This window comes from Lactuca serriola, chromosome 3, assembly GCF_051521515.1.
Source record: "Lactuca serriola cultivar US96UC23 chromosome 3, Lser_US96UC23_V15, whole genome shotgun sequence".
Classification (NCBI taxonomy): Eukaryota; Viridiplantae; Streptophyta; class Magnoliopsida; order Asterales; family Asteraceae; genus Lactuca; species Lactuca serriola.
Genome location: NC_136410.1, coordinates 152,261,344 through 152,279,104, shown reverse-complemented (window position 1 = coordinate 152,279,104; position 17,761 = coordinate 152,261,344). Strand labels below are relative to the sequence as shown.

Below are 17,761 nucleotides of genomic sequence, written 5' to 3'. Positions count from 1 at the left end.
GACCACGAAGACGCCTACAAGCACTTGGATGAAGTACATGATGTGGCTGACTACTTCAATGTACCAAATGTGCCACACGAGACCCAGCTACTTCGCTTGCTTCCAGTCACATTCAAGGGTGCTGCAAAGGATTGGCTCAAATCACTTCCTCCCGGGTCGGTCACCACATGGGCTAAGATGAAAGAAGAGTTCATAGACCACTTTTGCCCACCTTCCAAAATAGCTAAGTTGAAGAAAGCAATTGCCAATTTCGAGCAACAACCCAGAGAATCTCTTTATGAAGCTTGGTAAAGGTACAAAGTTCTTCGTAGAAATTGCCCACACCATGACCTCAATAGCCAACAAGAGGTCTCCATCTTCTATGATGGAGTCAATGTCACCACACGAAAATTGCTCGACTCGCAAGGCCCACTCACAAAGAAGGCACCCCCGGTAATCAAGGAGTTAATTGAAGAATTCTCTAAGCATTCTAGAGAATACCACAATCCAAGAAATGAAGTAAGTCGGGGGGTAATGAACTCGGAAAATGATGGCATGGCGGCGATGATGGCTAAACTCGATTGTTTGGATAGAAGAATGACAAAAATGGATCAAACAATCCATGCTATTCGAGTTGGATGTGAGAACTATAGAGGGCCTCATCTCACGAAGGATTGTGACTTAAATGAAAATGGAAACAAGAAAGCTCAAGTGTTCTACTCAAGCGGTGATCGATATGATTAGAATTGGCGGAAACCGAAGAAGGAATGGCTCCCGTATGAAGAATACAAGAAGGCTAAGGAGGAGAAATACAAGCAGAAAGAGAGGGGATTTTATCAAAAGGAAGAACTGATAATGGAAAAGAAAGCCGATTTAGAAGAGATGTTCACTAGATTTATAGCCGCGTCCGAGAAAAGACATAATGATCATGATGCTGCAATACAAGAGACCAGAAATATGCTAAGGAATCAGCAGGCATCTATTCTCAACATTGAGAAGAAGCTAGGACAACTTGCACATCAAGTGAACGAGAGAAAACCGGGTCAACATCCAAGTAACACCGAGAATAATCCGAGAATGGAGAATATGAACGTTGTGACTTCCAGCTATGAAGAAACTTTCACACCTGCACAGAAGATCTCCAAGGTGAATACAGAAAAGGCAGAAGAGTCGGCTCCAGCTAAACCCGACCAGACTCGCCGAGTCCCTCTAATGGACTCGATGAGTCCATGCGTTGATGACAAAACTGTTATTCCCTCAAAGCCCTAAAATCCCCCTTTGCCATTCCCATTCAGAGCCATGCCTGGTGAAAAGGTTAGAGCGTATAAAGCCTTCATGGAGCATGTTCGAGACCTTCAAGTCAACATTCCATTTGTGGAAACAATGCTTCAAACACCCAAGGACTTTAACTTGTTAAAGGTTCTCTTTGCTGCTAGAAAAGATTTAGTTGAAGTCGCGGAGATAGTATTGAGTGAGCTACCAGAAAAGAAGGGCGATTCGGGGAGCATCATGATTCCTTGCCAATTTGGAAATGAACTTGCCACTCAAGCGTTGACCGATTCGGGTGCAAGTATCAACTTAATTCCCTTCTCTTTCTTCAAGAAGCTGAGTTTACCGGAGCCAAGGCCTGTTAATATGAAGATCCATTTGGCGGACAAGACGACTATTCAACCAAGAGGTGTTTGTGAAGATCTCCTTATTAAGGTCGACAAATTTATTTTTCCCGTGGACTTTGTGGTACTTGATATGGAAGAAGACCCCGAAATTCCAATTATTTTGGGGAGATCATTTTTGAACACCGCATGCGCATTGATAGATGTATGCGAGTCCACACTAACGTTGAGGGTAGGAGATGAGTCAGCGGTGTTTAAAGCTTTACCAGGGATCAAGCAAGAAGAAGGAAGAAAAGAAGAAATCTCATTCATTGATTTGGATGATGAAATACTTCAAAAAGAACTTGCACTTTTGCAAGAAGAAGATCCAAGCAAGTTTTTGATATCCTCTGGAGGTAATGAAGATGTTGACAAAGACTTGGAGGAGATAGAGAAGATGATGAAAGGAACCGATTCGGAAAACACAGTGGAAAGTGAGGAATACGATCCGACTCGCCGAGCCACTTCCCCTGACTCGACGAGTCCAATCGAAAATCGCAGCATCTTGTACAATTTAGATCTGCTTGTTACCAGCTCTCTGCATGTTCTGGACAAGAAGATTTTCCCTAATTCTTTAGAAGATCAGGAAGCAAGAGGAGGAATGGATGGTGATTTTCAACACGTTTATGTAGCATGCCTTGATACAATAATGCAAAATGATGAGGATAATCCACTTGAAGAGGAGGAAAGCAATGAAGAAGAGGAAAACTTAAGGGTTAGGAGAGATGATGATGATCGCCCACTCATTACCAAGCCTCGAGCCCGAGTTGTCACTAATCATGAAGTAATTCGATTTAAGGAAAAGGAAGTGCAAAAGAGGGTGGGAGAGAATGGGGTAAAGAAGAAGAAGGTGAGTAGAAGGGAAGGCCATGTAGCTGAAGATGATGCTATGAATAAAAAGAAAGAAGACTTGAGACGGGCTTATAAGAAGAAGATACACGCTTACAAGACGAAGTACAAACCACAAAAGATTAGGTGTGCATTCCCGACGCAGGAAAATGAAGAAACGTAGATGGGAAGGAGTCTAGCTAACGACTCCTTAAAAAGAAGCGCTTGGCGGGAGGCAACCCGTTTTTTTTAGAGTTTGCTTTCTTTCATTCTTTTTCGTTTTAAGTTTGATTTTCGTTTTTAGGATTTTATTCATCTTCCAAATCATCAGACATGACTGCTTGAGAGTGCGTCCGGATTAAGTGTGGGGTGGAATGAGTTTTTAATGACAAAATGATATGATTTTCTGAATTGTTTGCAAGTGACTCACCGAGTCTGACCCTGACTCGACGAGTCTGTTCAGATTCCAGATAAGTATAAATTCGCGACCAGACTCGTCGAGTCTGGCCCTGACTCGACGAGTCGGTTTTATTTACAGAAAAAATAATAAATGAATTTTTTTTTACAACCGGTAAAACTAGTTTTTTTTAACCCTAATGAAATCAGTTCCCCCATCACTCGCCATGCGCCCCCATTTGTGTTCTCTCTCAAGAATTCATCAAAGTTTTCACCTTTTCTTCAAGATTTTCGAATTTTATCACCAAAGGTACTTAATTTCTTCCTTAATTCTATTAAAGCCATGATTTTTAGATGATCTAGGATGTCAATTTCATAGAATACCCGATTTTGAAGTTTAGTGAATTTTTAGGGTTTTGATTTTACATCAATTATGTTGTTTTGGATGATTATTATTGCCCTAATACATCTTAGGAACGTCCCTGGACAAAACCCTTGAAGAAATTTTGAGTTTTCATGGTCAAATTTCAAACGACTCGTCGACTGACTCGTGCAGTTCATACGACTCGCCGAGTCGTTCATGGACTCGGCGAGTCCAGTCGGGGACCCAGCTGTAATCTGTTTTGATGTTTTCTATGTTTTCTGGGATGTGTTTTCTTTGTTTTACAGGGACAATGTTTCGCAGAGGTCAAAGCTCAAGTGGACACCAAGGAGATTTTTCGTGGTTAAATTTTCCTCAAATTGAATCGGCTTCAAAAATGACAAGATGGAAGAAGAAGTTGGCTGAGGTCAAAAAGAAGGAGATTTATGTACCCAACAGGGTTGATTGGGATTGGTTGCAAATTGTTCGGTATGAGGAGGATTTATCACCTTATCTTTTGAAGGAATTTACATACGAGGGGGAGACAATGATTTGTGATGGATGGAGCCGGGTCTTTAGAATTCAAGAACCGGTGTACCGGGAACTTTGCTGGGAATTTTTCTCCACGGTATCTTTTCGTGGAGGAGACGATTGCTATCACCCGGCGAGTTTCAGTTTTTGCCTTGGGGGCGAGTTCCATCAATGCTCTGTTATTCATCTTGCCTGTCGGTTGGGGATTTACGACCGACCATTGGTCTCGACTGTTATTTTTCGCGCCTTTTTGGAACACTCTCATAAGGTGTTCCCCGATGTGTTATGAGTACGGGTTGGTGGAACACAATCACCAACAAGTTATACATTCCGAAGTCGGCGCAAGAAGGAAGTATTAGGTCACCCACGCACCGTCTCATTCACCGCCTTATTTCCACCACCATCAATCAACGGAAGGATGATGACAAGGTGTCCAACCTTGATGTCTTTTATCTTTGGAGCATTATCACACCCAACACCTTTTGCAACATTCTGTGGTGTCTGGCTTCTTATTTGTCGGAGGGTGCAGTCAAGGATCTCAAAACCTCCAAAATTAATGGTGGCATGTTCGTCACCCGGCTAGCCAACTCATTTGGGTTGATGACCCGTGGTGCATGGAATTTGATGACGATGATTCCTACCCCTCCATTTAATTCCATTCTTTTTCGAAGGGCGAGAATTATTGAGGATTATGGCGGTGGTCATTATGTTATCCTGCATGATGATCCGGTGGTTGGTCCTGAGGCGCCGGGAAGGAGGGTTAGGTCAAGGCGAGAGCGAGACATGGAGGAGGAACCGCCGGTAATTCTGGTGGATAATGATGAAGTACCGATGGATTGGTATAATGTTGAGATGCGGAGAATGCAAGATCAAATGGCAAGGAGTCTCAATTTTAGCAACGAGTCCAACATTCGACTTTTTGACCACTTCCATATTCCGCATATTGATGGGGGTAACTTCCCATACATTCCGTCTTGGGATGAGGTGTTTAATGCAAGGAGGAGTGGAGCTAGTGGAAGTGGAGCTGCACATGGAGACGATGATGAGGAGGAGGATTAGTTTTTTTTATGCTTTGTTGAACAATTTATTTTATTTTGTTTTGTTTGGTGTATTTGAATTTTTAGTTAAGACTTTTATTTTTATGCTTGATGTTTAATTTGCCTTGATGACTTTCAGATTTTGGATTAGGAATACTTGCATAAAGGGTCTAGAGTTTGAGAGAGAAAGAAAAATATAAAGAGTGGAAAAGAGTCAAGAAAGGGTGGAGTTTAGAGTTAAGGTGTCGAGTCTGGTCCTAAGGGACATGAGTGAATGAATCTAGAAGTTATGAGGAGTTTTGAAGATTTAGCAAAAGCTGGAACAAATGAAGAATGTAAATTTTTTTTTCACCCTGCGGTCTACTCGCCGAGTGCACTTAACTGACTCGCCGAGTCGCCTTGTATTTTCACACTTTCGAAGCTGTCCGCGACTATACTCGACGAGTCGCTTATATGACTCGACAAGTCACTCAATTTTATACCAACAAGACTGTTGATTCGATGGTGTTGAATATACCACTTGACCATTTATTCTTCCCTATCGATTCTTGAAGACCTTACACTATTTTTCCTGCATTTTTGGAGCTGCCCACATGTGATTTGATGCCCAAGATGTGGATGAGTTTTTTTTTCCATGTCTAAAGTCATTTGAAGATGGAGTTGAAGAATGAAGATGTTGACCTAGCAACTGCTACCCCAGGGGAGTTTGTTCTAATTCTCTCTATATTTCATGTTTTTTATTTTTCATGCATAATATGCAATGGGGACATTGCATAAATTAAGTGTGGGGTAGGGGTTGATGTCATTTTAGTAAATATAGAATCTTAATATCCTAATTTAGGTCTAATTTAAAAAAAATTGGTAAATAGCAATTAGGATTCCATGTTAGAGTTATGTTGATAATTGCATGAAGACCCAAATGTTTAGTTGAGCCTATATACGTTGTAGTGCATTTGTGGGTTCCTTATTCTAGTGAAATCATGGGACAAAAACACGACCTTGCTTAGCCCGAAGGATGCAATATGTTTAGCATCGTGTACCAGAAATTTATCCAGGAAAATTATTATCTTTAGCCAATAAAGGTTGAGGTTGAGCGCCTTCGCTTAAGCATGTAGGGTTTTGAGTGAAAAAAGTGAGGTACATGTAAAAAAAAAGAGAGAATTGCAAGAAAAGTTGAAGAATTTTGGAGCAATTAAAGTGAAGATCAAAAGATCAAAATTCCAAGAAATGTAAAAACTTGAAGATACCAAAAATCAAACAACAAAGGTGGTGAATTCAAAGAAATCAAAGATCAAATTATCAAGGAAGTGAAGAATTCAAAAGAACTCCATAGTGGTATCATAAATTGTAATTCTAGATTATATATGCTTGGGTTTCTCAACTAAAAATACCTTGAGGATAGGAGTTTTTCTGCGGATGGATTCGGAGGGATGCATAAAATGAGCATTGTTTGGGATAAGTGGGCGAATGTTTATAAGGATTGTGAGTATTTGGAGTATGGGGGTTAGGAAAATTTTAGAAACAAATGTATGCGTTGCGGTCTTGGCATAATGGTTGGGTTAGATTGGAATTGTCGCATGTGATTCTAATGTGCTAAAATTCAGTTTTGCTTGGGGGCAAGCAAAAGTCAAGTGTGGGGTATTTTGATATTTTCATTTTTAGCTCATATTAAGTATAGATTTTTTATCATTTATTAGCTAAATTATCGCATATCATGGACAAAAGGTACTTAAAAGTGTTTGAATTGTGTTTTCAGTCCAAAAGTGAAGCTTGGAAGCAAAAGGAAGCAGGAGAAGCGGATGAGAGCTCGGGATTTGAACAAAGAAGAAAACCACCAAAAACAACACCTACTCGGCGAGTAGGGTCGTCTACTCGGCGAGTCCGATCAAATATTCGAGAAGATAAAGACTCAGAGACTTATCGCATACGGGGATTAAGAGATGGACTCGGCGAGTCGGCAATAGACTCGACGAGTCGTTTCGCATATATAAAGATAACTTCTCAGATCGAAAAAAAAAAGAGGTTGGAACCCTTCTGGAGAGGATAGCTGCGATTGAAGAGCCAGAAGAACCCTAAAGAACGAAGATACAACCTAGAATCCAATTCCGAAGGAGATTTGAGGCAAATTTCATCATTCTACTTAATCTTTTGTTTTCCATTATGGTTAGGCAATTAAAATTCGTTTATTTGCTATTATTTACCTCAATCATGAGCTAAAACTCTTAAACTTCTGTTTGGGGATACAAAATTGAGACTATGGTTTGATATTTGGTAGGATTAATTCAATGTTGGTGATTTTTGTTAGTTTTAGCTTGCTAAAGAACCTTGTGTGTGAATGATAATTAATTTTCTGTTAATAGGAAGGTAATTAAATAGTATGAACATCTTTTGATTATCAACATCATATGTTTACGTGACTACTTTATCATATGTCTATGATTAATGAACATGAAACTAGAATTAATAAGAAAATTAGGTAAATTCATGTGTGAGCTTGTGTGATGACCATCAACAAGAAGTTAACTAAAGGACCAAATTAGTTAACTATTGCAAGTCTAAATTAACCCGAATAATTAATCTAGTGAATTTAATTAAATTAGACAACTGATCACTGTTTGAGATAGTTTGTTCACTAAGGGTTAGTGTAGTGAACGCGAAGCTAATCATTTGAGTCGGTAGCCAGCAAAAGAGTTAATCCATTGCACAATTACCATAACATCAACCATAGGATCAATTGAGTTGAACTAAACAGAAGTCCTTCTCATTATTGAATCTAGTTAATTCTTTGCTTTTCTAGTTTTTAATTTAAGTGATAGTTAATAAGTTTCTAGTCTTGTAAAACTAGAGAAAACCCCTACTTAATAATTAATTTAGATAGAATTAGTTTTTATTTTTAATTTACCGTTCCCTGTGTTCGATACCCTACTTATTTAGCTATATCACAATTGATAAGTCCACTGCCTTTGTGTGTTTATCTTATAATTAAAAGTAGGTCTAAAACTAGTTGAGTTCACACACATCAGTGACTATAGTTAATTAATTTATTATTGTGTTTCACTTTGCATGTTTTCCTTTCTGAATGATTTGATTATTCGAAATTCCACATTCTCTCATACTTTTGGAAGTAATTAGTGAATTAAGACTGCCATGAATTGAATTGTAGATTGTATATGGAGATTAGATGTAACTCCCCGATTCTCAAGTATTGAATTAATATAAGAATTTTCTTGTTTTCAAGGTCTACTCGACGAGTTGGTTGCCCTACTCGTCGAGTAGCAAAGGGTTGGTCCGCGTGTTTTAGTGACCTACTCGCCGAGTCCAATAAGGGACTCGACGAGTAGGAGCTGGCAGACGAAACCCTAAATTTTGGGGTTTTGCACCTTATTTAAGGATCACTTATCCCCCCTTAGCCTCTCTTACTGCTCCCCTCAAATTAAAAAACCCTAATTCGTGTCGTTCTCTATTTTGGTATGCTTCTTAGCTTGGAAGAGGGATTTTGGTGAGGAAAGGTTTGAAGACCAAGAAGCTTTGAACAAGGAATAGTTGGGTATCTGAAGTCTACCTCAGTTTATCATCATTTGGAGGTATCAAGTCATCACCTTGAGCTTCTTCTAGTTAAACCCCCTTTCTATATTGAGTTTTGGGACCATTTTCGGCATTTGGTGTTGCATTTCGAGTGATGAACCAAGACCTGAAGTTACAACTTCAGATCTAGGCTCATCTTGGCCTTTATCATCATCAAGTATCAGTCTTTAGCATGTTGATGAAGCTCTTTTGCCTAGAACCTCTTCTTTAGCTTGTTTTGGGTCATTATCGCCTTGCATGCACGTAAAGTTTTCAACTTTACGTAATAAAAATGCCTTGGGAAGTTGGATCTACAATATGGAGCCTTAGCATGGCTTAAAAAGCATCTGTATGGATGAAGGATTGAAGGGACTCGGCAAGTCGCAAGTTCGACTCGGTGAGTCATATGAAGATGGTCATGAACTCGATGAGTTGATGAACAACTCGGCGAGTCCGATGAAGATTGCCTTGGGCTCGGCGAGTCAGTCGAATGACTCGGCGATTCGGCTAGGGTTTTCCCAACCTTTGGACTTGCATGAACTCGACGAGTTATAGGGAAAATCGACGAGTCAACCAAGGATTTCACGACTTCTCGAGTTCAGGAAGGACTCGACAAGTCGGTAAACTGCACTCGACGAGTCGGGTCAACATGGACTGTTGACTTTGACTTTGACCAAGGGTTGACCAGTTGACCTCTGGGGTATTTTGGTAATTTGGAAATTTATGGAAAAGGATTTTATGGTGACTATAGGTGGTGGAGTTCGTGTTGGTGATTCGAGAGTTTGAGCCTATCACTTCAATGCGACATTATGAGGTGAGTTCTCCTCACTATACCAACAGGGTCTACGGCACCAAGGCCGGCCCTTTATGATTTACATCCTGGTTTAGGATGGTTGCTATGTTAGATTTCATCCTGGTTTTAGTATGGTTGCTATGTTAGATTACATCCTGGTTTAGGATGGTTGCTATGCTAGTAGTCTGTTAGATTGATATCCAGGTTGTAGGACGGTTGCTATGTTAGAGATCGGTTAGAAATGCATGACTGTCTGTTATTGCATGCTAGCGTATGATATATATGTGCACATGTTTATTGTTTTGGGGAAAGGGTTGAGGCAGGTCCTGTTGTGTGCAGTAGGCCAAGACACCCTGGGCGGACAGGGTAGACTGCAAGCCCAGGCCAGGCAAATCTAGTCAGGCCGAAGGCCCAGTGAGCGGTTCGGATAGGCTTAAGGCCCCGAGGAGGGCGGTCCAGACGTGCCTAGGGCTCGGAGTGCGGACCAGATAGACTGAGGACCGGGAGTCGGTCCCGTTAGACTGATGGCTCATTATGTATGTTGTATCTGTTTGCTTGTATGTTTATATGATATAGTTATATCTGTATAGCATTGGTATTTTGGGGTAACTCACTAAGCTTTTGAGCTTACATTTATCGATTATTGTTTTAGGTACTTCTGATGATCGCGGGAAGGCGAAGGTGTGATCGTACCGCTCCTCACATTTTATGATTTTATGATTTGATTCTGGGATACTCTAACAATATACTATTTTGAAAACAAGTTTTGTAATAATCATGTGTTTTGAAATGTTTTAAAAAAATTTTAATTTGGCATGATTTTTATGGGTGTTACATTAGAATTTGCAATGGTTGCTACATTCTTCATGAGTACTTAGAAAATGGAGATTTTGAGTATTGGATAAACCCACGCTCAAAGAATTACGTCATGGATTTTATCACGACTAATTATGAGACGATAATATCTTATATTCTTGAAATGGAGATATATGAGTTGTAATTTATAAGTCGGTTGTGCATTGGTGTTACGTAAATGTATCAGTAACTTGATGGTATAAAACGTAGTGTCATTTATGATTTGATGAGTAAAAGATACAAGCATATGAGTCAAAATTTATTCGTTCCTTTGCCCTAACAGGAAAAGAGATATATTTGGGCCCCTCGATGATTTGTTGTCGACATCTAAAGTGTTTGGCCGAGCCCATACTGAACTGATGGTTTCAGTTAGTAGTCAAAATCCAGTCGTCATAAATCAGGAAATCGGGAAACAGAATTTTTGGACAATGAGATTGATTTTAATCCATGTATCGTGTCCATACGATATCTTGAAGAAAGAATGAGTATTTCATCACTTATCTTAAGACTAATGTCTGGTCAGATTAGAGACTGGAGTTGTTATGGGAAGCACCATTTGCTGATAATTTAGAAGTTATACTTGCAGTTGTAGTTATAGACTTATCCAAGTAGAAGCTTGTTGGATTAGGTGTCTAAGCCAATAACTAAATTGGTATATACTTGAATTATTAACAAAGTCCTTTTGGTTTGCCCTTAAACATACTAATTGAATATGATGACTTTTAGAGAGAGAGAGGGAGACTGATTTATTGATTTGTTATATGATTAATAAACTATAATGAATGGTTTGTTAATATATTACGAAAATAATATATTAATTAGAAATAGTATTATTTAATTAAGAATTAATCAGAAATTAAATAGTAATTTTGGGATTAACTGGATTAATTAATAGTGCAATAACCTAAGCTATAATTGTTCAATAGTTGAACAAAAGAGTTCTAGAACCTTCCTCATAGAGGTGGACGGTTTTAGGGTGATTGTAGGTTCTAGAATACCCCTTGAGATAATTTGGAAACCAGATAATTACCTGATTTGAGATATTATTATTTTAATAAAGTAAGGGTTATCTAGGGTTTATCTATCAGCTATAAATAGGGTTCATTAGCCTCTAAATTTCGACAATCACTCCAGGGTTTATGAATTGATTTTTATTTCTAGAAGAAACCATAAACTTTTCATACAAAGTCAGATTTTTACGAAGTTCATATTTTTGGAATCACGCCGACGTATACTTCCCGAATATGTTAACGAGTCCATAAGATGACACGAATTTTTGTGCACCTATTTTTTAGCCTATTCGTCACATTATATATATATATATATATATATATATATATATATATATATATATATATATATATATATATATAAGGGCGTATTTTAATATATTTATCAATATAATGCAGTATTACATTGCTAACCGATTACATTAATTTATCTAAGCTAATTCCTAACGACGATCGGTGACATGTTTTCTTCAGTTGTCACATAGTGGGAGCATAGTGACATTCCTAATCATGTATGTATAAGGCATACTTAATCATGGTAAATTACATTCCGACTGTGCAAGACATTTTTGCCTTGACTCGAAAAGTATTTCTAAAATGAAAGACTTAGAAAAGACAAAATACATACTTAAAATGTAAAATCTATGGAGATAGATCAAGATGAATGTTAAGTTTTAAATCTTTATGCATATGTTGTAAATATCTTAAAGGTGATCAGTATGTATGCCTCCTAGAGAGGATTCTTGACAATACCACATGACACCATTTTGATCTTGCCTCAAACGGACCTAACACAAAGGTTTGAGTTAGATAAAATGATTAGTATTCCATTTTTTTTTTTGACAAATGAATCCATTATTTATGCCAAACATGAACACTCGATTTTTTTTATATTTGCAAGCTCAAACATGAACTCTCGATTTTTTTTTTTGAAAACTCGATTTTTTTTAAAACACTCAAACTGGAACGAGAACACTCGAGAACGAGATATTTCAAGATCTCAAGAACAAGAACACATTTTTCTAGATCTACAAACTTGTAAACCCCAGAATCATGAACTAACAAGATTGATTTTTCTAGACATACAAACGAAAATGTAATCAAAATCTTTGGGTTTTTGAGATATGCAAACAAAAACTCAGAAAACTCGATTTTCCGGATCTAAAAACCTCCAGAAAATGAAAATGAAAACCAAATCGATTATCGTTTCTGAAAACAAAATTGATGGAGAAGAGGATGGATGTTCATAGTTTTTTGATCTGGAGTCTTGATGACACCCTTCATCTTCTTCGGTAGCAAAAACCTAACCCTAGCGTCTTTGTCACCTTGAGATCGATAAATCTTGCCATAAAGATCGGTCATTTAGGGTTTTCCTAGTTTGCCAATCATTTGTCTAGAGTACATGTTTGACAGCATTGGGGTTCAGGTTCTACAATGTCAGGGTTAGGTTGTTCATACAGTGGTGTTGGTTTTAGGCTTAGGGTTAGGATTCGCGGGAGATGTGGTGGTACAACAATTGCTCCTTTCTCACTGCGTCCTACTCATCTCTCAAGTCTGGAAACCACATTTGCCATGTATTTTTTGATATGAACAACAACTCTGAAAACCTTAATCGATCAGATTATCTGACGAACGATAAGGGAGGCACTGACGGTGGTGGTCTACGAGGAACAAAAAGGATGGCACCAATGATTTGCAAACTTGTCAGGATTTGTAGATTTAGCATGGTAGTGGTTATCTCTCAAATGAAGATAGAGAAATGGTATTTGTAGGGTGGGTTTGCATTTTTTTTTTTTTTGTTTAATTTTTAATTAGAAAAATAGTAAAAGAAAATGATAAAGGCAAATATGTTATTTTAAGTATTTTAAAAAATTTATGTACAAAAAACCGTAAAATATTTTAAATGTTTTTTTGGACCATAGGTATTAATCCAAAACGTTGTGAACAAAGATAACAATATTTACTAACAAACACATTTTACAATTTTGTCGTTTACAGAAAGCATCCCTCATAAGTAAATCTATATGTTCGTTTAGAATAAAATAGTTTGGTAATTAAAAGTGGATTAAATTATAAATTCGGTCCCTAATGTATGCAATTTTTTATGGATTGTGTCTCGAAAAGATACTTTAATTTTAGTTTTGGGTTCTATAATAAGCTTTATTAATGATTTTGGTCCATGGACCGTTTTGAATAAATTGACTGTTTTATTTTTATTTATTTTTTATTTAATATTTTTTTTAGAAAAATGACTTATTAAGATAACTATGTTTCAAAATCATTCAAAAATTTAAGTTTGGTATTTTCAAATAACATCATCTAAATAAATTCTTTGTATAAAAAAACACCAACAAACTGCACATTCTGTTCAAATGTCACCTTATTGTAACTGACATTTATAAGTGAAGGGCAACATATTACCAGTAAAAATTAATTAAGGGGAAAAAACAAGAGAAAATTATTCATACCGGTAACTATGTTTTAAAATCATTCAAAATACATTATCTAAATTTTTGTATTTTCAAAAAACACCATTTAAGTAAGTCTTTATATAAAAAAAACACCAACAAACTATTGGGGACTCTCATGTCACAAATTATAATGAAGTGCTACCAATAAATAAGGAGCCAATTATGAATGGTTAAATATCTAAACAAAATATAGTTTCGTTGTGTTTTTTGTTTAAAGACGTTAATTGGACAGTACTCAAAACTTGAATGATATTTTTTGAATGATTTTAAAACATTGTTAAGTGTTAACATCCTTAGTCATTTTTCTTCTTTTTTCCTTAATTAATTTTTACTAGTAATATCTTGTCCCTCACCTATGTTGGTTTTATAAGATGACATTTGAACAAAATATGTAGTTGGTTAGGTGTTTTTTCTATAAAAAACTTATTTATCAAACATAATGTTTTTTGAACGATTTTCAAGCATAATTACCCTCTCAATTCAATTTTTTTTATATTAATGTTGTATATCACGATTTGTCATTTATTTTTTTTCTTTTTTTTATTCTTTTTTTTAATTTTTTTTTCTCAATAAAAATAACCGGAAAACATAATGTTGAAAAAACGGTTATTAAAAGATGGATCACCACCTTACAAGTTACATCTTTTGACTCTCTCTCTCTCTCTCTCTCTCTCTCTCTCTTCTCTCTCTCTCTCTCATGAAACAGACTGGGCTTGGGTTTGGGAACCCTCATGGCAAGAACACTCAAGGTACAACCCATCGAAGCACCTCCAAAACACTCTTGCTCATTACCCTAACCCTAATCATCCTCACTGTAATCCCTCTCTATTTCCCTTTCAACAAATTCCCATATCTATCCTCCTCCAACCATCCCTCCTCCACCTCACCGGACACAATCTCTCCGGCGAACCACCCCCATGACCAACTCATCACCATCGACGATAACCACCACAAATGCGACGTGTTTTCCGGCGAGTGGGTACCAAACCCTAATGCTCCTTACTACCATAACACCACGTGTTGGGCAATCCATGAACACCAAAACTGCCAGAAATATGGGCGACCCGATTCAGATTACATGAAGTGGAAATGGAAACCAGATGAATGTGATCTTCCTGTTTTTAATCCTTATCAGTTCTTGGAAATCGTGAGGGATAAAGCTTTGGCGTTTGTGGGTGATTCTGTTGGCAGGAATCAAATGCAATCTTTGATTTGCATGTTGTCTAGGGTATGTTCATCTTTACATAATCGTATCCTTTCATCGTTCTTCATTAAATTTCTAAACAAATTTATAATTTTATATTCTTTGTTTAACTTATGTTCTGGGTTTATGAAAAAAAAAAATTCTGGGTAACAAAAAGGTTGAGTCTTGAATCTTGATCACGTCGTTGTTGTTCAATCTTGTATTTATGACAATTGTTGATTTTCTGGGGTTTGAAGAAATCAATATTTTATTTGCAGAAATTAATTTATTGTGTTAAAATTTAAAAGGATCGAGTCTTGATCACGTTACTGTTCTTGGTGTTTCTCTCATGTTTGCATTTGAGCGTAGAAGGTGAGGGTAAATTTGTCTTTTTACATTGTGTAGAGAAAAAAGACACAAGATTCGTAACTCCTGGAAAGAAAAGTCGAGAACTTTTGACTGTTGAGCTCTCATTTTCACACAGAATAGATCTAAATTTTTAATTTTTTATAATTATGTATTCAATTAAAGTAGATTTTAATAATGAAAGAATATATATTTTTAGTTATAAATAAGTAAAATATGGAAGTTATAACTTCGTTTTCTGAAGGTATTATTAGGTTTATATAAGTCGCGATTGAAAAGCATTTTTTTATTGTAGATGATACTTTAAAATCTTGATATTAATAAACTTAAAAGATATAAAATATAAAATCTTAGAACACTTTGGGAAATGTGAAACCTTGAATAACGGAAATATAAAGAATTAAGATATAATTTAGTTTGTATTATATTGCTTTGTTGACTTGAATACAGTAGGTGACCGACTAATATTTTTGATGCGGAATATTTATATAATTAAATTAATTGATAATTAAATTTACTTAATTAGGTTCAGATGTAGGACTTTAGTAAAGAAGTGGCAATAATATATTAATATGGTGATGGTTAGAGACTTCGAAGAATGAATTTAAACCAGGGTAAGTTTTAGCAGCAGTTTATCAGGAACTAAATTGACCTGTAATTACTTTCTATATTATTTTTTATTGTATAAATAGTTGTATGATATATTTATATACATATTATATTAATAAAAAAAATAAGAATTCTTTTAATAAAATTATTTAAAATTTCGTACCCACTTAAATTCATTTTGCTGATTTTTGAGCTTTGATCTACTGACACCATTTTCATTAACCTAATTTTTACTGTATCTTGGGATCCTTATAGATCAATATACCGCTAAATAAATTTATCTATAATTATAATGTCACAAAAAAAAAAAAAAAAAAAAAAAAAAAAAAAAAAACCCTTTGTTTTCCTTTTTTTGTGCTTTAATAAAAATATTAACTTGGAATTCGAATTTAAAACGTGTAGAATGTCAAAAATGAGTGGGGTGATTCCCTTTTAAGAAGAAAAAAAAAGATAATCAATAATTGATTTTTTTTATGTCCTAAATTGACTATTTTATTTTTTAAAAGAAATATAGTATATTACGTGGTGACAGAATTTTGATGGCAACATGAATGGATCTATCTTATCTTCTTCCACCAAAATCATCATACCCATACCAAATATATTACATATGTTTCATTGTTTAGCTAGATTTTATGTCATTCGAAAATTTTGATTGGCTCAATTACTTTGTGATGCTTTTATCAATTGATCAATTTATGGTTATTGAAAATTTTGATAAGCCTTCGGTCTGTATTTTTAAATCAGATATATTAAGTGAATAGACACATATATCTTAGTTTAATATTAAAATTACTAATAGAACCTGGTATGTTTCTAATTGTTAGTTTCTTATGTTTATTCTTGAAAGGTAATAATTAGAATCCTTTATCTTGCGTTTTTTCTTTTAAACGTTTTTTTGTCTCTTTTTAATGATTATTTTTCAGTCCATCTGTCCAATATCTTGTATTCCATTAGTATAAACTTCGATTTCTATCTTTTAAATGAAAATGCTCATATAATTTCTTAATCCTAAACTTTCAAACTAGATGAGTTAAATCATCTAGTGGCTGGTTTTGTCACTATAGATCTTATATTTTAGTAGTTTTTACATGTATTAACTATCATATAGACAACCCTTTTTCAATTTTTATAATTTTTGTGTCTCTCAATTATATTGCTAGGTTGAATATCCAATTGATGTTTCTACCACAAAAGACGAAAATTTCAAACGTTGGTACTATGAATCATACAACTTCACCCTCGCCACATATTGGTCACCATTTTTGGTAAAGTTCAAAGAGCCTAGTACTGATGACCCAACTCTAGCTGGCGTCTTCAGTCTCTACCTAGACGAATTTGACAATGCTTGGACCAATCACATTGACGATTTCAATTACCTAATAATAAATGGAGGACATTGGTTCTCACGACCCTCGCTCTATTATGAGAAAGGCCAGATAATTGGTTGTAAATATTGTCAGAAAGACAATATCACTGACTATCCAATGACATTTGGGTATCATAGAGCATTTCGTACAGCGTACAAAGCAATTATGAGTAGAAAAAACTTCAAAGGCGTAGCAATGTTACGCACTTTTGCACCGACACATTTCGAGGGTGGGGACTGGAACAAAGGGGGAGATTGCCCTAGGAAAAAACCATTTAAGAGCAATGAAATAAGGTTGGAGGGTTCAAATTTGGAAATGTATTTATCCCAAATGGAAGAATTCAAATGGGCCGAAAAGAAGGCCAAGGATAATGGGCTTAAACTTAGGCTTTTGGATATAACACAACCCATGTTGTTAAGGCCCGATGGACACCCTAGTAAATTTGGACATTGGCCCAATGAGAACGTGGCTTTGTATAATGATTGTGTGCATTGGTGTCTACCTGGACCCATTGACACGTGGAGCGATTTTCTGCTTCATATGTTGAAGATGGAGGGTAGGAGATCAGCCGAAGGGAAGCTTTATTCTAAACTCATCAAAGTATAATTGATTTGAAATATAGAAAGAAAAAAAAAGGAAAAGATAAGATTTTGCTTTTATTTTGATTACTTTTCGTTGCTTTTCGAGAGCTTTTTCACTTGTAACTTATTAAAAGAATCTGTTATTGATATCAAACATTTTATATTGTAGTCGTTA

General features: G+C 36.0%; 1 protein-coding gene and 1 non-coding gene across 2 annotated transcripts; one reads left to right on the top strand and one right to left on the bottom strand.

The window, feature by feature from the left end:
* Positions 1-225: 225 nt before the first annotated feature.
* Positions 226-332, bottom strand: LOC145096467 (small nucleolar RNA R71). The gene has a single exon (XR_013703874.1). It is a non-coding gene; the product is annotated as a small nucleolar RNA R71 (small nucleolar RNA).
* Positions 333-14,120: 13,788 nt separating this feature from the next.
* Positions 14,121-17,761, top strand: LOC145093279 (protein trichome birefringence-like 19). The gene is made up of 2 exons (XM_079031367.1): positions 14,121-14,705; positions 16,799-17,761. The coding sequence occupies exons 1-2, from the start codon at positions 14,175-14,177 to the stop codon at positions 17,609-17,611; spliced, it is 1,344 nt and encodes a 447-aa protein (XP_078887493.1). The 5' UTR covers positions 14,121-14,174; the 3' UTR covers positions 17,612-17,761.